At 32.4% G+C, this 17,597-nt stretch overlaps 2 protein-coding genes across 2 annotated transcripts; one reads left to right on the plus strand and one right to left on the minus strand.

The window, feature by feature from the left end:
- Positions 1 to 4,283: 4,283 nt before the first annotated feature.
- LOC133692625 (protein ABC transporter 1, mitochondrial) lies at positions 4,284 to 12,103 on the plus strand. The gene is made up of 8 exons (XM_062113702.1): positions 4,284 to 5,043; positions 5,346 to 5,571; positions 6,131 to 6,283; positions 7,091 to 7,246; positions 7,525 to 7,684; positions 8,397 to 8,506; positions 8,668 to 8,784; positions 11,414 to 12,103. Exons 1-8 carry the CDS (start codon positions 4,511 to 4,513, stop codon positions 11,807 to 11,809), a joined length of 1,851 nt encoding a protein of 616 aa, XP_061969686.1. The 5' UTR covers positions 4,284 to 4,510; the 3' UTR covers positions 11,810 to 12,103.
- Positions 12,104 to 13,529: 1,426 nt separating this feature from the next.
- LOC133691716 (uncharacterized) lies at positions 13,530 to 14,354 on the minus strand. Its single transcript, XM_062112324.1, has one exon. It carries the CDS (start codon positions 14,352 to 14,354, stop codon positions 13,530 to 13,532), a length of 825 nt encoding a protein of 274 aa, XP_061968308.1.
- Positions 14,355 to 17,597: the final 3,243 nt, after the last annotated feature.

The raw sequence follows: 17,597 nt of genomic DNA on the forward strand, positions 1-17,597 counted from the left end.
GAACAACTCTGAATTAGTTAACAGTCATGGATCATGGATCATCTTCCATCTTTCTGTTACCTGTCATTGTCTTGGATTTTGCGAGTGCTTTTTGAGACTTCCCAAGTGCCCCCTTAACCCACTTCGCACATTAATATAGATTACAGGGCTTGGTTCGGAATTTAAAAGCAAAATCCCGTCCATAACTCCGAGCAGCTGCACAGATTTTAGAAATTAAGCCTGGAGTTCTTCAGATCAAGCACTTATTCTAAATATTTAATAACTTTTTAATTACATATCTTGGCTAAGAAGGTGACTAGCTAAATGCTAATTAAATCCATTATCTGGTGGAAGTGCCAATGAAAATAATAAAACAATAAGAATCAGTGCTCTTTTACGTGGCTAATAATAATCGTGCGTTTGGTTTTTCTTGGTTTGCAAGAAGCTACAAGAGAGGTTTGAACAAATGTTTTGGCATTCGAAGTGTGGGGCAAATCAATGGCAGGACAAAGTAAAGGATTCCGATTCTGTTTTGGAAGTGTTGCAATCCTCCTCCTCCTCCTATTATTATTATTATTATTAACAAAAACAATTATTTTTCTTGACAAACATAATCTTGGAGTTGAGCTTGAGCTTGCACTTTAGAGCTCTCATTTTGAAAAAAAAAACCCTCAAATTTGTCCTTGCGTGTGTATGTATCAATTTACCAAATAAATCCTTATAAAAAGATTTGATCAACTTTTATCCTATATTATCAAATTAAATTTAGTTCATTCAATTATATTTATGAATACCAATTAAAATCCTTAAAAATGTTTGAGAAGTTCTTTTTCTCAAACTCTTTTTCTAAAACAAAGAAAAGTCATAGACAATATTTGATAAAAAGTAATATTTTATTTAAGAATACTCTTTCCATTTTTAAAAAATAAAAAAAGTGCTAAAAATATTGGTTGTTAAAATCCTTAAAATTTTTAAGAGTATATATATATATACAAACTAAGCTTTCTAAAATGTTTAAGAAAGAAAAGAAATTCCAAAAAACTTGATAAGAGTTTTTTTTTTTTTTTTAGAAATTTAAATCATTTTTAGTTATTTAAAATTTTAAAAGAAACTTAATGATGTAGTTGGGTTTGCGATAAAATGTGATTTTGAGTCATCAAGTGTGAGTTTGCCACAACTAGATGATGATCTGTCAGAAACAAATTACATGGATGGCTTAACAGATGCATTTATGGACCATTGAGATATGTCAAGACCCAAGAGGATGTTTGGTCGCGTCAAGCTAGAATAACAACTCAAAAATATCATAACTTTTGATCTAATTGTTGGATCATTCTCGGGTTTTTATAGGAGTTTTTGGAGGCCGTTTTCCCTATATTAGCTACTATGTCGATATGCGGACTGTCAGATCTTTTCATATAAAAAATCTTGTCGAGACCTCCTCGATTTTGGCAGTTTTAATGTTTTTCATTATTATTTTTAGATTTCTTGCTTATTTTGGATTTTATGCTTTTTTGTGAATTTGAGGCTCATATTTATAGCTCTTTTCGTTCATTTAAAAGTTTTGTGTTCTTTATTTAATTGTTATCTTTAGCTTTGGCCTACATCACTTAATGTCAAAGTACTTTTTAATTTTTTTAAGCATTTTGATTTGTTTTTTATTTCTTAAAAATGTTCAAAAGCTTAATTTAAAAAAAAACATTTTTTTATTTATTATATATTTTGAAAAATTATAATGACTAATTATTGTTTGAATTATTTTTATCTCTCAATTTTTATTGAAAACATATTAATTTTCTAATTCTTAAATAAATTTTAATTGGTAATTATCTTAAAATATAACATGATTTAGTTTAATTGGATTGAGTTTAGTTAAATTTGAAAATATATAGTCAAATTTGACCAAATTGTTTTTCATACATATTTATCTTCCTTTCTAATACAAACATAAGGGAAATCTGAAGATGATTTTCCTGTTATTTTAATCAAAATGATGAGAAATTATTTGATGTTTATGATTCATTGTCCTCTCACAAAAAAAACACAACTCACAAATAGTTATCACAATAAATCTTTTTTTTTTGCTAGTGGAGAAGCTAGCTCTGAATCGGAAGTGGCTAATAATAATTTTCTTTGTTTTAAATTGTATTTGATTAATGTTTTAAGATAAATATTAAAGGAATAAAAATGTGTTGGCTAATAATGTTTTAAGTTTGTTGGGCTTAGTGAGCGTTTTGGTTGTTGGTTTCTTCTTTTCTACTTTAGTTTTCTCTAATTTTTTTTATATTAAAGTAGAACAAATTAAAATTTTAAAAAACTTTTAGATTAAGGTCTCACGGTATATCCAAACTCATTGCATTGTAAATTAAAACTATGCAATGATAAATTTTTCCTTCCAATAAAAATTTATTAAACTAGTTGCTAGAGATAATATGATTTTTTTATAAGTTCCATTAATTATTATTATATTGGTCAGAGATAAATCGATCTTTTCATATTTTTATAGTATATTGTAATGACTAAATTACCTTTCAAAGCAAAAATTTTAAAATTTATGCCAAGAGGTTTTTTTCATATTTTTATCCTAGCTTCTTAGTTATAATCAAGCTAATTAATGAACAATTTAATATTTTAACAAATATAAATATAATTTTAAAACAAAAACAAGAAGACACTAGTTAGCATGTGGAGAGCCTTAGCCATCTTTGGACGATGCATAAGGTGTCATACAATGACGAAGCCCATCCCACCCTAGGTGATGTTAGAATCATATCGACAACCTCTTAATCTCTAGGTGGTGTTAGAATCATCTTGACACCCTCTTTCTCCTTAGACGGTGTTGGAATAATCTTGGTAGCCCTTTATTTTCTAGGTTGTTGTTTGACTTATTAATCTTTATTTTGATGTTAGTGACCTTTGTTTCCCTTTTGTTTTTCTTTCTTCTTCTTAATTTTCACGTCTAGCCTCTAAAAATTTAAAGAAGCCTTTCAATTGGTTTTTCTTTCATATTTGGTTCATGTTTTTTTTATTACTATTTATTTTATATAAAATAATTTATAAATTTGGATTTTTTTCAATTTCATACTACTTCAATTTCTTTCATATGTTAAATTGCTCAAGATTATTTTGATTACTATTTGTTTTACTAGAGATAATTTTTAAAAATAGTTTTTTTTATTATTTCATCATACTTTAGTTTTTTTTCCTATCAGATTTGAGCTTCATTTTTTTATTGTTTTTTTTTACTTCAGCAAAAAATTTTAATTGATATTGTTTATTTTATTTTACCCTTCAACTTTAAATTGGTTGAAAATTGAGATTTTTTATTGAGTCAGGGTTTATGATTTTATTGGTTGCGAGTTTGGAAGGTTAACTTAAGTTTAAGAGATTTTCTCGGGTTTGCTTGGTGTTTTTTTTCCTTTTATAAGCTCATGTTTTTTTTTTAGTTTTATCATTCAGTATTTATTTAATTGGAGATTGAGCTGTTCCGTAATTTTTTTATTTGCTTTCTATAAGATTTTCACTAATTCTAAAAATTACTTAGGTTATCTTGGATTTTTTTTTTGTTGTTCTTTGTAAAATTTACCATTTTTTTTGAAAAATAAATTTATTTTTTTATTTAAATCAAACTAATTAATTAAATATAAGTATAGGATGCTTATTTCATGCTATTTTTATTTGATTTGCTTTACGGATCGTTGCTCAGAAGATGAGTGCAACCTCTTATGGTGTCACGATAGAGTTACGATGAGTCTCTACTGAATTTTTCTTTATTTTCTACTCGAATATGATATTGACAATTTATTTTTATAGTTAATTATCACCAAATTTTTTTATTCACTCTATTTATTGGTAATGTATTTTTAATTATATTATTAAATTAACTAAACTTATATAATCTAATCAAGTTAATGATTCAAGTCTTTGATTTTTTTCATGTATTAAAAAATTCTAGATATTTTTTTATATTAGAAAAAACTTGACCCTGCATCACCTATTTATTACAATACAATAAACGAGGAGACATTTGTTTTTTTTTTTGGTTTATGGGCTGTTACAAAGTAAAATAAACAAAATGCAAATAAATATACAGCTAGCAGTTATAGCCCGTATATTTGCAGCTGGGCTGCAATCCACACAATCTTCTTACTCAGGCCTCGTGGTCACTGACAAACCTAAAACATTTGCAAGAAGACTTTCGGGCCATGTGTCCCTTCGGCTTTGGGACGTCATCACGTGTGACTTCCCTCTTGGATGGCCTGGTTTCCAAATCCAATTTGGTCTCTGCCTGTGCGTTAGCAGGCTTTGCTTTTCAACTTCTAACCGATCGACTTTTCCTTTGCTTTCTCCCCAAACTCATGGAAGGGACGAGTACCACGTAGCCTCTCTCCCTCTCGCTCGCGTAACCAAAAGCTTTCGCTCTAAAATTTAGTGTTGACTGATCGATTGATTTGATTGCACTACTAACAACAATAATCGGATAAAGGTGAAAACAATTTAACCGAAAACCAAATCTACAGGGCGCCATGCAATGAGTTCGTTTAATCACATAGGAAGACTGCTGAGCGGCATTTCTCTAGTAGCCAAGGAAATTGCCAAACGCTCCAAAGCTCTCGAAACTGGAGATTTCGAAACCCTAATAGCCTCCACCGCTAAGAAAGCGCTAGTCTCCGTCACCGATCTATCGGGCCTCACTAAAGGGAAAGTACGCGAGTTTTCGCCTCCCAGGCACAATGGATCCGTCGCTTATTTCAACAATTCACCTGACTTGGCAGCAGAAGCAACCCCAGCTGAATCGCAGCTGCCAATTGGCGACAACGGAAAGGAAAGCAGCGCCAGTGATGGTGTCGTGACTCCTTCAGTTTCTTTTCAAGACAAGATTTTAGAGGAGAAACGAATTTCACAGGAGGAAATTGGTGATTTGGATAGAGATAATAAAGGCCATGCAGGTGCTGGAGAGGTGGCTGTGGCACCGGCGGAAACCGTGGCGGCGCCGCCAGTGGTAAAGAGGAGGAAGCCTCGGGAGAGGAGAGTTCCTTCCAGTCCGTTTACAAGAGCGCTTGGGTGAGTAGTTTTTTTTTTTAATTATTATTATCGATTGAAATTCATTCTTTTGTATTATTTGCTTTATATATATATATAATTTGGCTGAGATTGAATTAATGGCATATGCACACCAGTAAAGTTTATATATAACATTTTCCAATATATTTGGAAATCAAAACTTGATGATGATATGTTAATTCACATATTGGCTCAATTTAGTAGAGGATAATAGAGCATTAGTCTTGATGATTCAACAAATTATAAGTTAATGACATGAATAATGGAGTCTATGTTTAACTTATATCCTATAACTTCTAAAGGTTTGCTGGTCTAGGAGCCGGGCTTGCATGGGGAACAGTTCAGGAATCTGCAAAGAGACTTGCCTTTGGTACACCAAGTTCACAAGACAAACAATCTGCTTATTCTCCATTTTTGTCCGATAAGAATGCAGAACGCCTGGCTCTTGCATTATGCAGAATGCGTGGAGCTGCGCTCAAGATAGGACAAATGCTGAGCATACAGGACGAATCTCTTGTTCCTGCTCCGGTATGCTCAGTCTATTCGCTTATCTATTTCATTTGTTTATTTAGATAGCAGGATGTCATGTTTGCGCACCTCAGGTGCATTGCTGAGGAGTCCTCGTGGCTCTAAATTCTCAAAATTGTAAATCTTGCATTCCAACTTTTTATCTGAAGGTTTGAATTCATGAGTCATAGAAACTCATCTAAGGAGTAGCTATATGGGGTATCTTGAATTGGTACTCATAAATTGATAATAAAATGTCATCCCTTCCTTATCTTGGAGGTGCTAACTTCTCTTCTATGGGAGACTGTCGTTTGCTGAGATTTCTGGCATTGCTGAAGAATATTTGTTTAAGCTGCAAAATAGAGCAAGAGTAATAGTATAATTGCTTTATTAAAGCTTTTTTGGCTCTACTTTTACTGCCCCAGCTTAGAGAAGGTGTTTTTCGAAAAAAAAAAGAAAAGAAAAGAAAGGAAACAACGGATCATCATTTGTCTTGACTATGGCTTCCAAACTGTTGACTAACTTTTTGTTGACGTATTTTTCCTTCAATTATATATTTGATTTCTTCTACCTTTTATAGATCTTGGCTGCTTTAGATATTGTACGTCAAGGTGCAGATGTGATGCCCAAGAGCCAGCTGAATCAAGTTTTGGATGCTGAGTTGGGTGCTGACTGGTCAACCAAGTTAACTAGTTTTGATTATGAACCAATTGCTGCTGCAAGTATAGGCCAGGTGAAGCATTCTAGCTACATATCTCATTTTTATGTTCAATCAATAGCAGTTGACTCTTGGCCCTGGCATTCCATTCATTTTTTCTTTGACCTTTATGTGTCTTTTCAAATTGAGACAGACCGGCTATTGTTTAGAAGCGTTTTTTAAACCAACTATGGGGGTGTTTAAGAGGGTGATAGCAGTTGCTTTTCGCTCGGAAATGCATCAAAATAATATTTTTTATTTTTTAAAAAACTATTTTTAACAGGAGCATACTAGAACGATCCGAAAACATAAAAAAATTTAATTTCAAGCAAAAACAAAAATTTCAAATTTTCATGAAACCCCATTTGGAACGTAATTCCAAATGGCACATACAATGCCTTATATCCAGTTGGGCTGCTCTACACTGTTGTGCTACGCAAACAGTTCAGTACTTTGTTGTTTTTTCCTGCTTCAGTTTGATTTTCCAACTAAGATGTGAATATTCATTTAATTGTTATTATTTAAACTATTGGATTTTTATGTTCGTACTTATAATTATGTGAAACTTTTGAAGCATACAGCTTAAATTCTTATTCTCTATGAATTTTATGACCTCATAAGCTGATTTTGTCCTTTCTTCCCCACCTTTTCTCTTGTTTTTCCAGTTTACATTTCTGTTATTCATATTTGAAACGCTTGTCTCTAATTTATAGAATCCTTTTAGAAGCTTTTTTAAATATGTTATATGATATTTATTTTATTATGTAAACTTATATATCTTCCCCACATGCGTTTTCATGCTTCATACTCTTATTGTGGCTTAATTATTGTTAATGATTATAGGTGCACAAAGCGACAAAGGATGGTATGGAGGTCGCAATGAAAATTCAGTACCCTGGTGTTGCAGATAGTATTGAGAGCGACATTGAGAATGTGAAACTTCTTTTAGATTATACAAACCTGATTCCAAAAGGACTATTTCTTGACAGAGCTATAAAGGTATTCATATTTTCCCGTGGATTTGCATTACTGTATTAGGATTGCCACTACATGCTACCGAGTGGTTTTTAGTCCTTAATTAGTGAGATTCAAAATAGAGCCTGTCTTATGGTTGTTTGATCAGCTACCAATCGTGCCTTTTATCTTGTCTTTGGTGTATGCTTTGGTGCTATCCATCGCTCCTTGCTGCAAAAACTGGTTAATTATTGACTGTAGTTGTAAAGCTATGTTGTACTGTTGGGATTGGATGCTAATTTTCCTTTTGCCGTTCTTTGAAGGTGGCAAAAGTAGAACTGTCTCGAGAATGTGACTATGAGTTGGAGGCCGCCAATCAGAAACAGTTCCGTAGTCTGCTATCTGATGCTGAGGGCTTTTATGTTCCATTGGTTGTGGATGATCTTTCATGTAAAAGAGTCTTAAGTACCGAGTTTGTTTCTGGTAATTGCTGAGTATTTTGTGTTACTTTCCTGCATAAATATGCTGTTCTAATTTAACCTTGAAAGCTAAGGTTATTAACAAATTTATCACACTGTAAATGTCCACTTGCGAGAGTTTCTGATGGTTTCATGCACATGAATGATTGGTCATTCTTCATGTCTTAGATTTATCATGCTTTTCACCTTTGAAAATCTTGTTTTATGACTTGGTACTCCATTTTTCTATCCTTTCTTTATCTAGAATATTACTTATGAATGTACATTTCAAGATACTCTTGGACTGCTGCTATAAAAGTACGACATTTGATGAGCAAAAGGTTCATGTAAAAAGCTGATTTTTGGTTGAAGTGGTTGTGGCCATCAATTTAGATTTGCAATGGCGTTGGAACCTTAACTTAAAATTTTCTAGAAGCATGAATAGATTTAGCCCAAAGATAATCCTTTTATCACTTTTAACAATCTTCTAGCTGTATAATATGTATACAGAATTGACTAGCACAACCAATTCTTCTTAGTTCTTATCATGGTTTGTGTTAACATTAGCATATAACTATTCTTTGCTTTTTTTTTTTTTTCAAAAAAGAAAGCTATGGTAGCTTTCCTACAATATAATGTAGACTGTGCGTGCGCTTGAGTGTGCACCCGTGTTTCTCTGTAGATCATGAAACTTTGGTTTTGGTCATCTTTTAATGCAATGTTTGTCCTTGCTACAGGAATTCCAATTGATAAAGTAGCATCACTGAACCAAGAAACTCGTAATTATGTTGGGAGAAAGTTGCTAGAACTCACATTGATGGAATTGTTTGTCTTCCGCTTCATGCAGGCAGGCCCCTGTTTTTACCTTACAAATTTTTTGAGTACTTGCATTTGATCTTCTTTATGAAGTGTGCTCTCTCCAAGCATGCAAATATCCTTGCATCTTTTTGGTTCATTTCACATTGATCTGGTAGTCACCTTTACTTGTGTTGCACTTTTCTTATGCAGACTGATCCTAACTGGAGTAATTTCTTGTATGATGAGGCAACAAACACCATCAATCTCATTGACTTTGGAGCAGCTCGAGATTATCCTAAAAGATTTGTTGATGACTACTTAAGAATGGTAATCCTTTCGATTCTTGGACAAACAAGATTAGTTCAAAAGAATAAATTATTAATTTAAAGCTAAAATTAAAAGAAGATACAATAGCCAATAATAGTGCAAAGAAATTAGAAAGATTAGATTATCTTAGTTTAGAATTACCAGATAACAGAAAATACAAGTTAAGTGATCGAAAAGAGTTCAATATAAAGTGCAATTTTTTAGATCTAGGCTTTAATCATTATTTTCACATTAAAGAACATAAGCATCTAAACACAGTAGTAGATTCGATTATAAATCTAGGAGTAAAATTAGAAAACAAAAAAAAAAAGAAATTCACAGAAGAATTTAATCAATTTAAAAAAGAGTATAAAAATAAGTTTAAAGATTTAGCAGAACATTTTGATTATATTAAAGAACAGCTAGTAGATCAAAACAGAGCTATATCTAATCTTAAGAAGAACTTTAATTTAGAAAAAATCCCTACAACAGAGAAGTTAACTAGATTAATAGATAAAATAAATCAGAAGCCAAACGATATAGAGTTAGAATCTGAAATTTTTTTAAGAAATATAAAATCACCAACAGATAAGTTTAAAGATGAGATTAAGGTTATAGCCCCAAATATTAAAGAAATAGCACTTTCATGAGCGGAGTAGAAAACAGACCAGAATATCAAAGAGCTTTGCTAAAAGCAAAAATTTACAGGGCCCAGAAGGATTCACATCTTACGAGCCAACTTCTAAAGGAGATAAAATTCAGATGAAACAGAATAATACTATTCAGGCCTTAATATTAGAATTATCAGAATTAGTAATCAAATTAGGAGCTAGAATTTCACTATTAGAAAACAGAGTTGTTAATATTGAAAAAGAAGTAAAAAATAATAGTAAAGGTAAAGAAATAACAACTGATAATTCAGAATTACTAAACACTATCAAAAGACTAACAACTAGGCTAAGTGAAAAAGAAGAATCAGAAAGAACGTTAGCAGAAATCATTAAAAGTCAAGAAAGGAGATTAAAAGAAAAACAGGACATAGCTATATCAGAAATATCTACTGAGTTAGACAATTTTAAAATAGATTCTTCAGATAAAGGACCTAAAAAGATTAAAACCCAGCCAGCTTGGAATTTTATAGCAGTACAGCCTAAAGATAGCAAATATAAGATTATCCCAGGATTTACTTCAGACACAAAATGAGTAATTTTAGACCCTTCACCGGCACTAGTAGAACTATACAAGAAAATAGACACAACACTTCAGAGGCTAGTACAAGTGGTAAAGGTGGTATAATAGATATATAATTTAGTAGAAATAGAACAAGAGAAGATGTTCAATTAGACGAAGTTGTAGATGTAGATCAAGATTATAATACTTTTGTAAATCAGACGCTATGAACCATGAGAGCTAGAGCTTTATATGGTTCACCAGGTACTTTTGCAATAAAAACAGGGTTTTACAAGAATAATAGAGAAGTAACAATAAGTTGCTGTGGTAATGACACAGTAGATGTCAATCTTATTTCGCCAGATACAGGAAAAGAATTAAAAAGAGAAGAATATAACCTAATGCATCTAGGAATGATAACTATAGGAGTTAAAAAGTATGTTTAGAAAACATTTAGGAGCTAAGGTAATGATATGTATTTATGATGATAGATGGCAAGATCCATCAAGAGCTAGATTTGAATGAAAACAGAGGATTCTTATGTTGAAGTCCAGATTTCTTATTAGATATGAAAGACTTTAAAGATCATATAAAAATAGGAATTCAGACTAAAGGATTTGAACAATTCGAAGGCAATAATTTATTATTGTGTATTGGATTCCTAGGAAAAATGGGAAGAAGTAGTAATACTAGATACAGATTTGAGAGTTGATGATGCAGTAGAAATGTTAGGAAATAAAGGTTTAAAAATGATAAAACCAACCAAGTGTAGTGCAGAAGATTTAGCCGGTTTAGAATGGAAATTAGATGATTTTATAAAAAGAGAAAGTATATTAGCACCACAGTCACCTTTAACCTATAAAAATAATAGAGGAGAAACTTCAGTAAGGTTTACAGACTATACTAAGACACTAGCTAGAGATATAGATTCAGATCAAGAGACAGATATAGAAATGAATTTGGCTCATATTCATTTAGTAACAGATAGAATAGCTTTTCCTAAAGAATCAGGAATGACTAATTTAACAGAACAAGAATTAATGGAATTAGACGGACAGATATTTATAAACAAACAAGTAACTGAAGAAGAGTATCTATATTATTATGAAGAAAGAAATATAAGAATAGGAACTCAGAAAGATATAACTGATACAATCAGTACAGTAACCGGAAGCTTAACAGTAGAATTAATGGATGAACAAGAAGTAAGTTCAGTAGATAATTCACCTTTTGATATAACAAGAACAGGCTCAGTAGTTTATTCAGCAGGAAATTTACCTAGACATAGAGTAGCGAATATTATAAAAAGCCGACTCAAATAATTGTAGGGGAGCATCTTATTATTTTTGTTTGTTTGCGGTGGTTCTCAGCTTTTCATTACTCAAGTACCAAAAAGAAGACATTTTTGTAAACATGCTTGGACTTTAATTTATCTTTAATGTTTTATGTGCTGAGGGCTTTGATCTGGATATTTGATCAGGTTGTAGCCTGTGCAAATGGTGAAAGAGATGTTGTGATTGAGATGTCAAAAAGGCTTGGATTCCTCACAGGAGAAGAATCAGAGGCAATGCTGGACGCTCATGTTCAGGCTGGTTTTATCGTGGGACTGCCATTCTCTAATCCTGGCGGGTATGACTTCCGATCCTCTAATATCACTCACAGTATGTCAAACCTTGGGGCAACAATGCTAAGGCACAGGCTCACTCCACCTCCAGATGAGGTATATAGCCTTCATAGAAAGCTTTCAGGTGCTTTCTTGGCTTGCATCAAGATTGGAGCCGTTGTACCATGTAGGGAACTATTACTCGAAGTCTACAAGGATTATCAGTTTGGTGAAGATAGGGACAACCAGATGCTCAGTGGCTCAATTTCTTGATATATTTTTGACATTTGTTAATTTAATTTTGTTTTTTTTTACTTAATAAAGTGTGGGATGAGAACGTGTATCCCAAGCAAGTAAGAATATTTTGTTGCCTTTAAAATCAGAATGAGGGGTTTGTTTAGGATTTTGATGATTAGAGGGCTGTACTTTGCCCTTCTGAGATAAAGTTGAATCACCCCAAGGCTACATGCTACTGATCATTTGTACTTCATTCTTTTATGTACGAGAGAAACACATGTAGGGAACTGATGATTTAGAATTTTTAAAGTTTATTGCGCGTTAAAAATATATCCCGGCGAAATAGCTATATTGACACTGTTATTAAATGTTAATTTTAAAACCTTTTTACCAGATATTTTACCATTCCAATTTAAAATTAATTTGTGTGGGAATTGTTTTGATATAATATAATTATTTTTTTTAATATTAAAATAGTGATGTATTAATTCGATTAAGGTTTAGCAGTTTAACTTTCTAAGAATGTGATTCAAGTGAAGAATTATATTGAGTTGAAAATTTTTATTTTTTTTTAATTATTTTTTTTTAATTATATAATAACAAAAATAAATGTTTGAAAAATCAAGTAGAATTAAGTATAAATTAATTGTGAAGATTTTTGTTTGAGAGTTTCATAATGTAATAAAAATAAATTAAAATAATTTATAAATTAAATAAATGTTGAAGAATGAGAAAAAAAGAGGGGGAAATGAAAATAAAAAAAAAAGAAGAGAAAAACAAAAGAAGCTATTTCACCGAAAACGTGTTTCCCCCCAAGTTTTTTATAATATATAAAGTATAATGTTTTCAATTGGTGCTTTTATTTGGTGTAACCTAATTAATTGATTTTGAGAAGCTGGTGAAATGGAGAAGCCTGCCTCCTTTCAACTTGGAACATATTGCCTTTGGGTGGTGGTGGTTCCTTCGCCATCTACTTGGAATTTTCTCTTCTTTCTGTTGCAGTAGTCTGTTAGACAACTGATCGTCCCAGCTAGGGTGGAGGCCCGTGCACTTTCAAATTTTTGCTCTACTTCTTGCCAGGTGTCAATAATCTGTTGGCCAATAGTTGTAATTCGCAATATTCAGTTGTACGGCACAGTAGAATTTGCGCTATAACGGGTCTCTACAATATTGGAATTGGGAACAGCTAGGATCGTTCTTTTAAGGAGTTGGTTTTTGGGCCCCCGAAGAGAGTTTTACCCCTCCTTTGGCAAACAATAACGTTCGCAGCAAGCCTATCAAATTAATTAATGGGATCCAAATTCTAATTAAATTCTAATTTCATCAGGAGGAGCAAAACAGAATCATCAACAGTGCCATAAAATCCCCCCCAGCATATCCATACAGCATGCGCGCAGCACACAGCTCCCAAACACCCGACGACAAATTTAAAACGAAAACATTGAACAACACATGAATTAAAGCATAACTCTCATATATAGTTGTAAAATCTATATAGCATTCCTTCATTGATCACATAGGCCAGAGACTAATTATGATCAGTTGCATTCGCAAATGAAATATGACTGATCAAATTAAGATAGAGATAGTACTGACCAGTCATCCACGTACATGTCCAGAATATTCCACCACTACTCAACACCGCTGCTGCTGCTGCTGGTAAAATTAAGTAGTAACCAAAACTAAAGCGAGCAGCAACTCCTAATACTAGCCTCTTAATAGCTAGCCGGACAGAGACTAAGTAAGTCTTTACGAACTACCAAACCATACCATCCCTGAAATCCATCCTTGATCTCTTAAACAATATCTTGATCTTCCTTTTCCTATGATTCTTCAGATGCTTACTCTCCTTCTTCATCTTCTGCTTTAAGGCAACAGAAACATTGCGCTTACACTCATCCGCATCATATAACAGCTCCCAACCCATCAAAAAACAGAGATAAGCATCCACAGTTGCTAACTTCACCTTCTCACCAGTCTTAGTATACCACTCCGCTTTCTCCTCAGGCCTCACAACATCCATGTGTTTTCCTAGCAAAGCCTTAGCCATATTATCCAAGTCAAACTTGCTCAGATTCAGATCTAACAACTCTTGCCCTATCTTCTTCACAGCTAGCTCATGGACATCTATCACTTTCTCAAACTTAATCTCAAACTCCTTCTCTAACTGTTTAGCCACCGGCTTTATGTTAACACCTACAGCTATGACTTTAGGATTGGAGAAGAAGTCTCGGAGAGACTTACAGGTGTAGTAACACTCAGGGTGCGGGAGGTGGTAGATGAGACAGTGAGAGCCGACGCAGAGCTGCAGGATGTTGTACGGACTGTAATTCTCGGAGCCTTTACTGCCGGAAATGTACTGCTTATCGGTGGAGACACCGACAATGAGAGATTTCTTGGAGGAGGAGGAAGCAGAGTCGTTGTTGGTTTTGGAGACATGTTTGATCCACTTGCTGACAGTGAGGTCGCATCCAGAGATGACGGTGAGGATGCGGTGGTTCTCGACGTGGATGGTGTAGCCGTTGTAATGGTAGTAAGGGTCTTTGAGCGATTCCTTGAACATTTCAACAGTGATTTCCATTTTTTTGGTATTTGAGAGAGAGAGCGAGAGAGAGGTGAAGGAGGAGGTTGTTATTTTCTGTTGCCAAAGGCGCGAGGGAATGAGAAACGTGAATGCAGGTAGTTTTATAGCGAGTATCTTGAGGGGCCCACAAATTTCTTGCTTCCCAAGCAAGAAGGAAATGGGTGCAGTGTCTGTAGCTATAGATCGAGAGAGAGCTCTTCTCGTTTCAAAATGGTTGGAGTATTAGGGACTTAGATATGCTAAATGACAGGCCTTGGAGATTTACGAAATTGGGTTTCATTTTGTACCCTAAAAGGGAAAATAAATTTTCTTTTTTCTTTTTTTTTTAATGCAAGAAAAGGGAAATAAATGTTTCCAATTGAAATTAACATGCACAACCAATGCCATGCTTTAATTAATCACCGGCTTTGTCAACTAATTATAAAAACAATACTTTAAGATAAATTTGAAGAAAACTTCTAAGAATTAATGTGCTTTAGATTAAGTCATTGGAGATTGTTGTCAAAATTCAACTTCACACGCACCTGTACTAAATCAAAGTTTATAGATATATATTAAACCAGTAAGGAGTGATATTTAGTTTATCATAACTAGACATGCTAAATATAAAAAGGTTTTCAAAAAAAAAAACCCTAGAGTTTATACGATTTTAAATCTATAAGCATGCAAAGACATAACTAATGATAAATATGCTTTTAACATAAAAATAATAATAGAATACTAACATGCATACTAAGTATATGATGCGAAACTCATAATCAGGTGATCATGCAACCCACAATAAAATTAATAATAAATCCCAAGAAAATCAAATAATCAGGTTTAGTTGAACTTTGACCCAGACTTAACCGATAACTAAGAACCAGAGGTATTGGATGATTGTGAATAACGTCAAAGGATCAATTATATCCTGATAAATCGGATTTACTCTTTGTCCCAACAAAGAAGAAGAAGTTTGCTTAAGAAAAATTGAATTTTATTAATATCTAAAAGCTATCCAAATTTTAAAAACATTGTTCTCTCTCATCCAAATAAATTAACAGGCCTACTATATATTGTTAAAAGGTACAAATGTCTAATTTCCAATCCAATTGGAATCACATAAAAAAATCTTCATGTAGTTGAATATATGACCTGAAAAGTACATAAAGGTTCAGAGTGATAAATGTGAACCTTTTTAACCCAACTCTTTTAACTTAGTCCATTGAACTCCTTTTGAATCCATTTTATTTTAGGCTTTAGAATAGACCTAATGGGCACTCCTAATGGATCCTTTGATTTCATATCCAAGATTGCATCATTTCCATTTAGTAGCACCTTAGAATGGGGTAGCCTTAAAGTTAAGGGTGACGTTCAAACGAGGAAAGATTTATGGTGGATACTTAGTCTTGATAAAATCACGATTAAGAATGCGAGGTGAATTTACCATTATTGTTGTTGATTTACTAATTTATTGTTTTTGATTGATTCTATTTCTACACTCTATCTCTTTCTATGCGCTAGTAGAAAACTTTCATTTGGTATTAGTTTGTCCAAGAAAATTAATTTTTTTATTGGATGTATAACAATAAGTTTTAGATTTTATGACATGCTAAATATATTAGGTCATGTTCAACTTTAATAATAGCTCTTATTATGCAGTTAATTTGTTCATTCCTAACAAAGTTTGGGAATCACTGAGTTTTATGTTCTTGTGGCTTTGAAAATCACAAATGATGAGAAGATTGTCAAAGTAACGATGTCTTGCTTATGATTAAGCAATATAATTTGTTGTTGACAATGTTGTGCTCTATGATTTTAAGTGGATGAGTTGCAAAAGATGAAACCAGATGGATTTGCATGAAAAAAGAATATAAGATATAAAAAAAGAATGAACAAAAGCTAGCATTAATAAAGTATAAGAAAGAAATTGCAGTGAAGTTTAAAAGGAATATGTAAAAAAGAAAGGTCTTAAATTATTTGTAAAGATACACGAAAGATTAAGTCAAATGAGAAAGTCTTTTTAAAGAACTTCTAATAATGAGAAAGTATGTATTTTTCCATCGTAAACACATGCTACACACACACAATAAAGGTATCAATTACTAAATATATTTTAAAAAAATAGGTATAATAAATTAATTTAATCATAACAATTAAGTCTTTAAAACTTATTAATTGCTAAAAACAAACTATCATTAATTATGATTTTAAATCAAGATCCTAACAGAACCTAGTCAAGTCAATGACCCGAGTCTTGAATTTTTCTTGCTTCTTTAAAAACTATAAAGTCACATGAGCATCTTTTTTATGTTAGAAAAAATTTGGCTCGGTATGTGATGTAGTGTCACATCTGACATCGCGACAAATTAAAGTCGTCTTTCCTAGAAAGAGGAAAGGTTGTTTGTGTTTAGAAGAGAGGGAGATCTCATGTTAAAAATAAATCACCACCTAATATTATACTCACCATGTAAAGGACTAGTTATTCTAAATGGAAGATACTATCACCCTAAAACATCTTACATGAGATAAGCTGCATTGCTACTTTTGTTTTTTATTCCTAACAACTGTTATGCTTAATGTATCAGTATTCTATATAACTGGGTGATAGTACGTCTACTATTATGAGTTAAACTTTGGATGAATATATGGGCTCAAGCTTAACCATTCTAAGACATGATTCATCTTTTCCACCCCAACTTATTATCCTTTAATAATAATCAGTGAATTAACATGTTTATAGTTGGTGAATCTTGATCATTACCTATAATCAATAGTTTATCAAGTTATGCTAATGAATAATAAATGAGGTTATTTTAGGCTCATTGAACTCAACCTAAATTCTAGAAAGGGTCTATGAATAATACCTTATTAAGATTCATTTAAAATATAGTATCCACAATTCATTCACAATATTTATTGAATGAATGAATATTGTATGCCTCAATCCTACCTAAGTAGTGACCATAATGAGTTCATTTACTTGGAATAAGATCTAGTGCTATGAGGGTCCCTTATGGATTAAGTCTTGGCAATAACTCTTTTAAGGTTCATTTTCCATGTGGTATGCTATTTATCAATCACCTCTTTTCATTTCAATTTTAGTTGGTTACCCTTCATTAATGTTTGTATACACTAGTGCTATAACTTGTGTATGTACATAAGTGAATAAATTTTTGGATTCTTATTAACATGTGAGAAATTATTAAAGAGGCTAATACACTAAATTTATTTGGTGAATATTAGACTTAGATATTTCTA

This window comes from Populus nigra, chromosome 4 (assembly GCF_951802175.1).
Source record: "Populus nigra chromosome 4, ddPopNigr1.1, whole genome shotgun sequence".
Taxonomy (NCBI): Eukaryota; Viridiplantae; Streptophyta; class Magnoliopsida; order Malpighiales; family Salicaceae; genus Populus; species Populus nigra.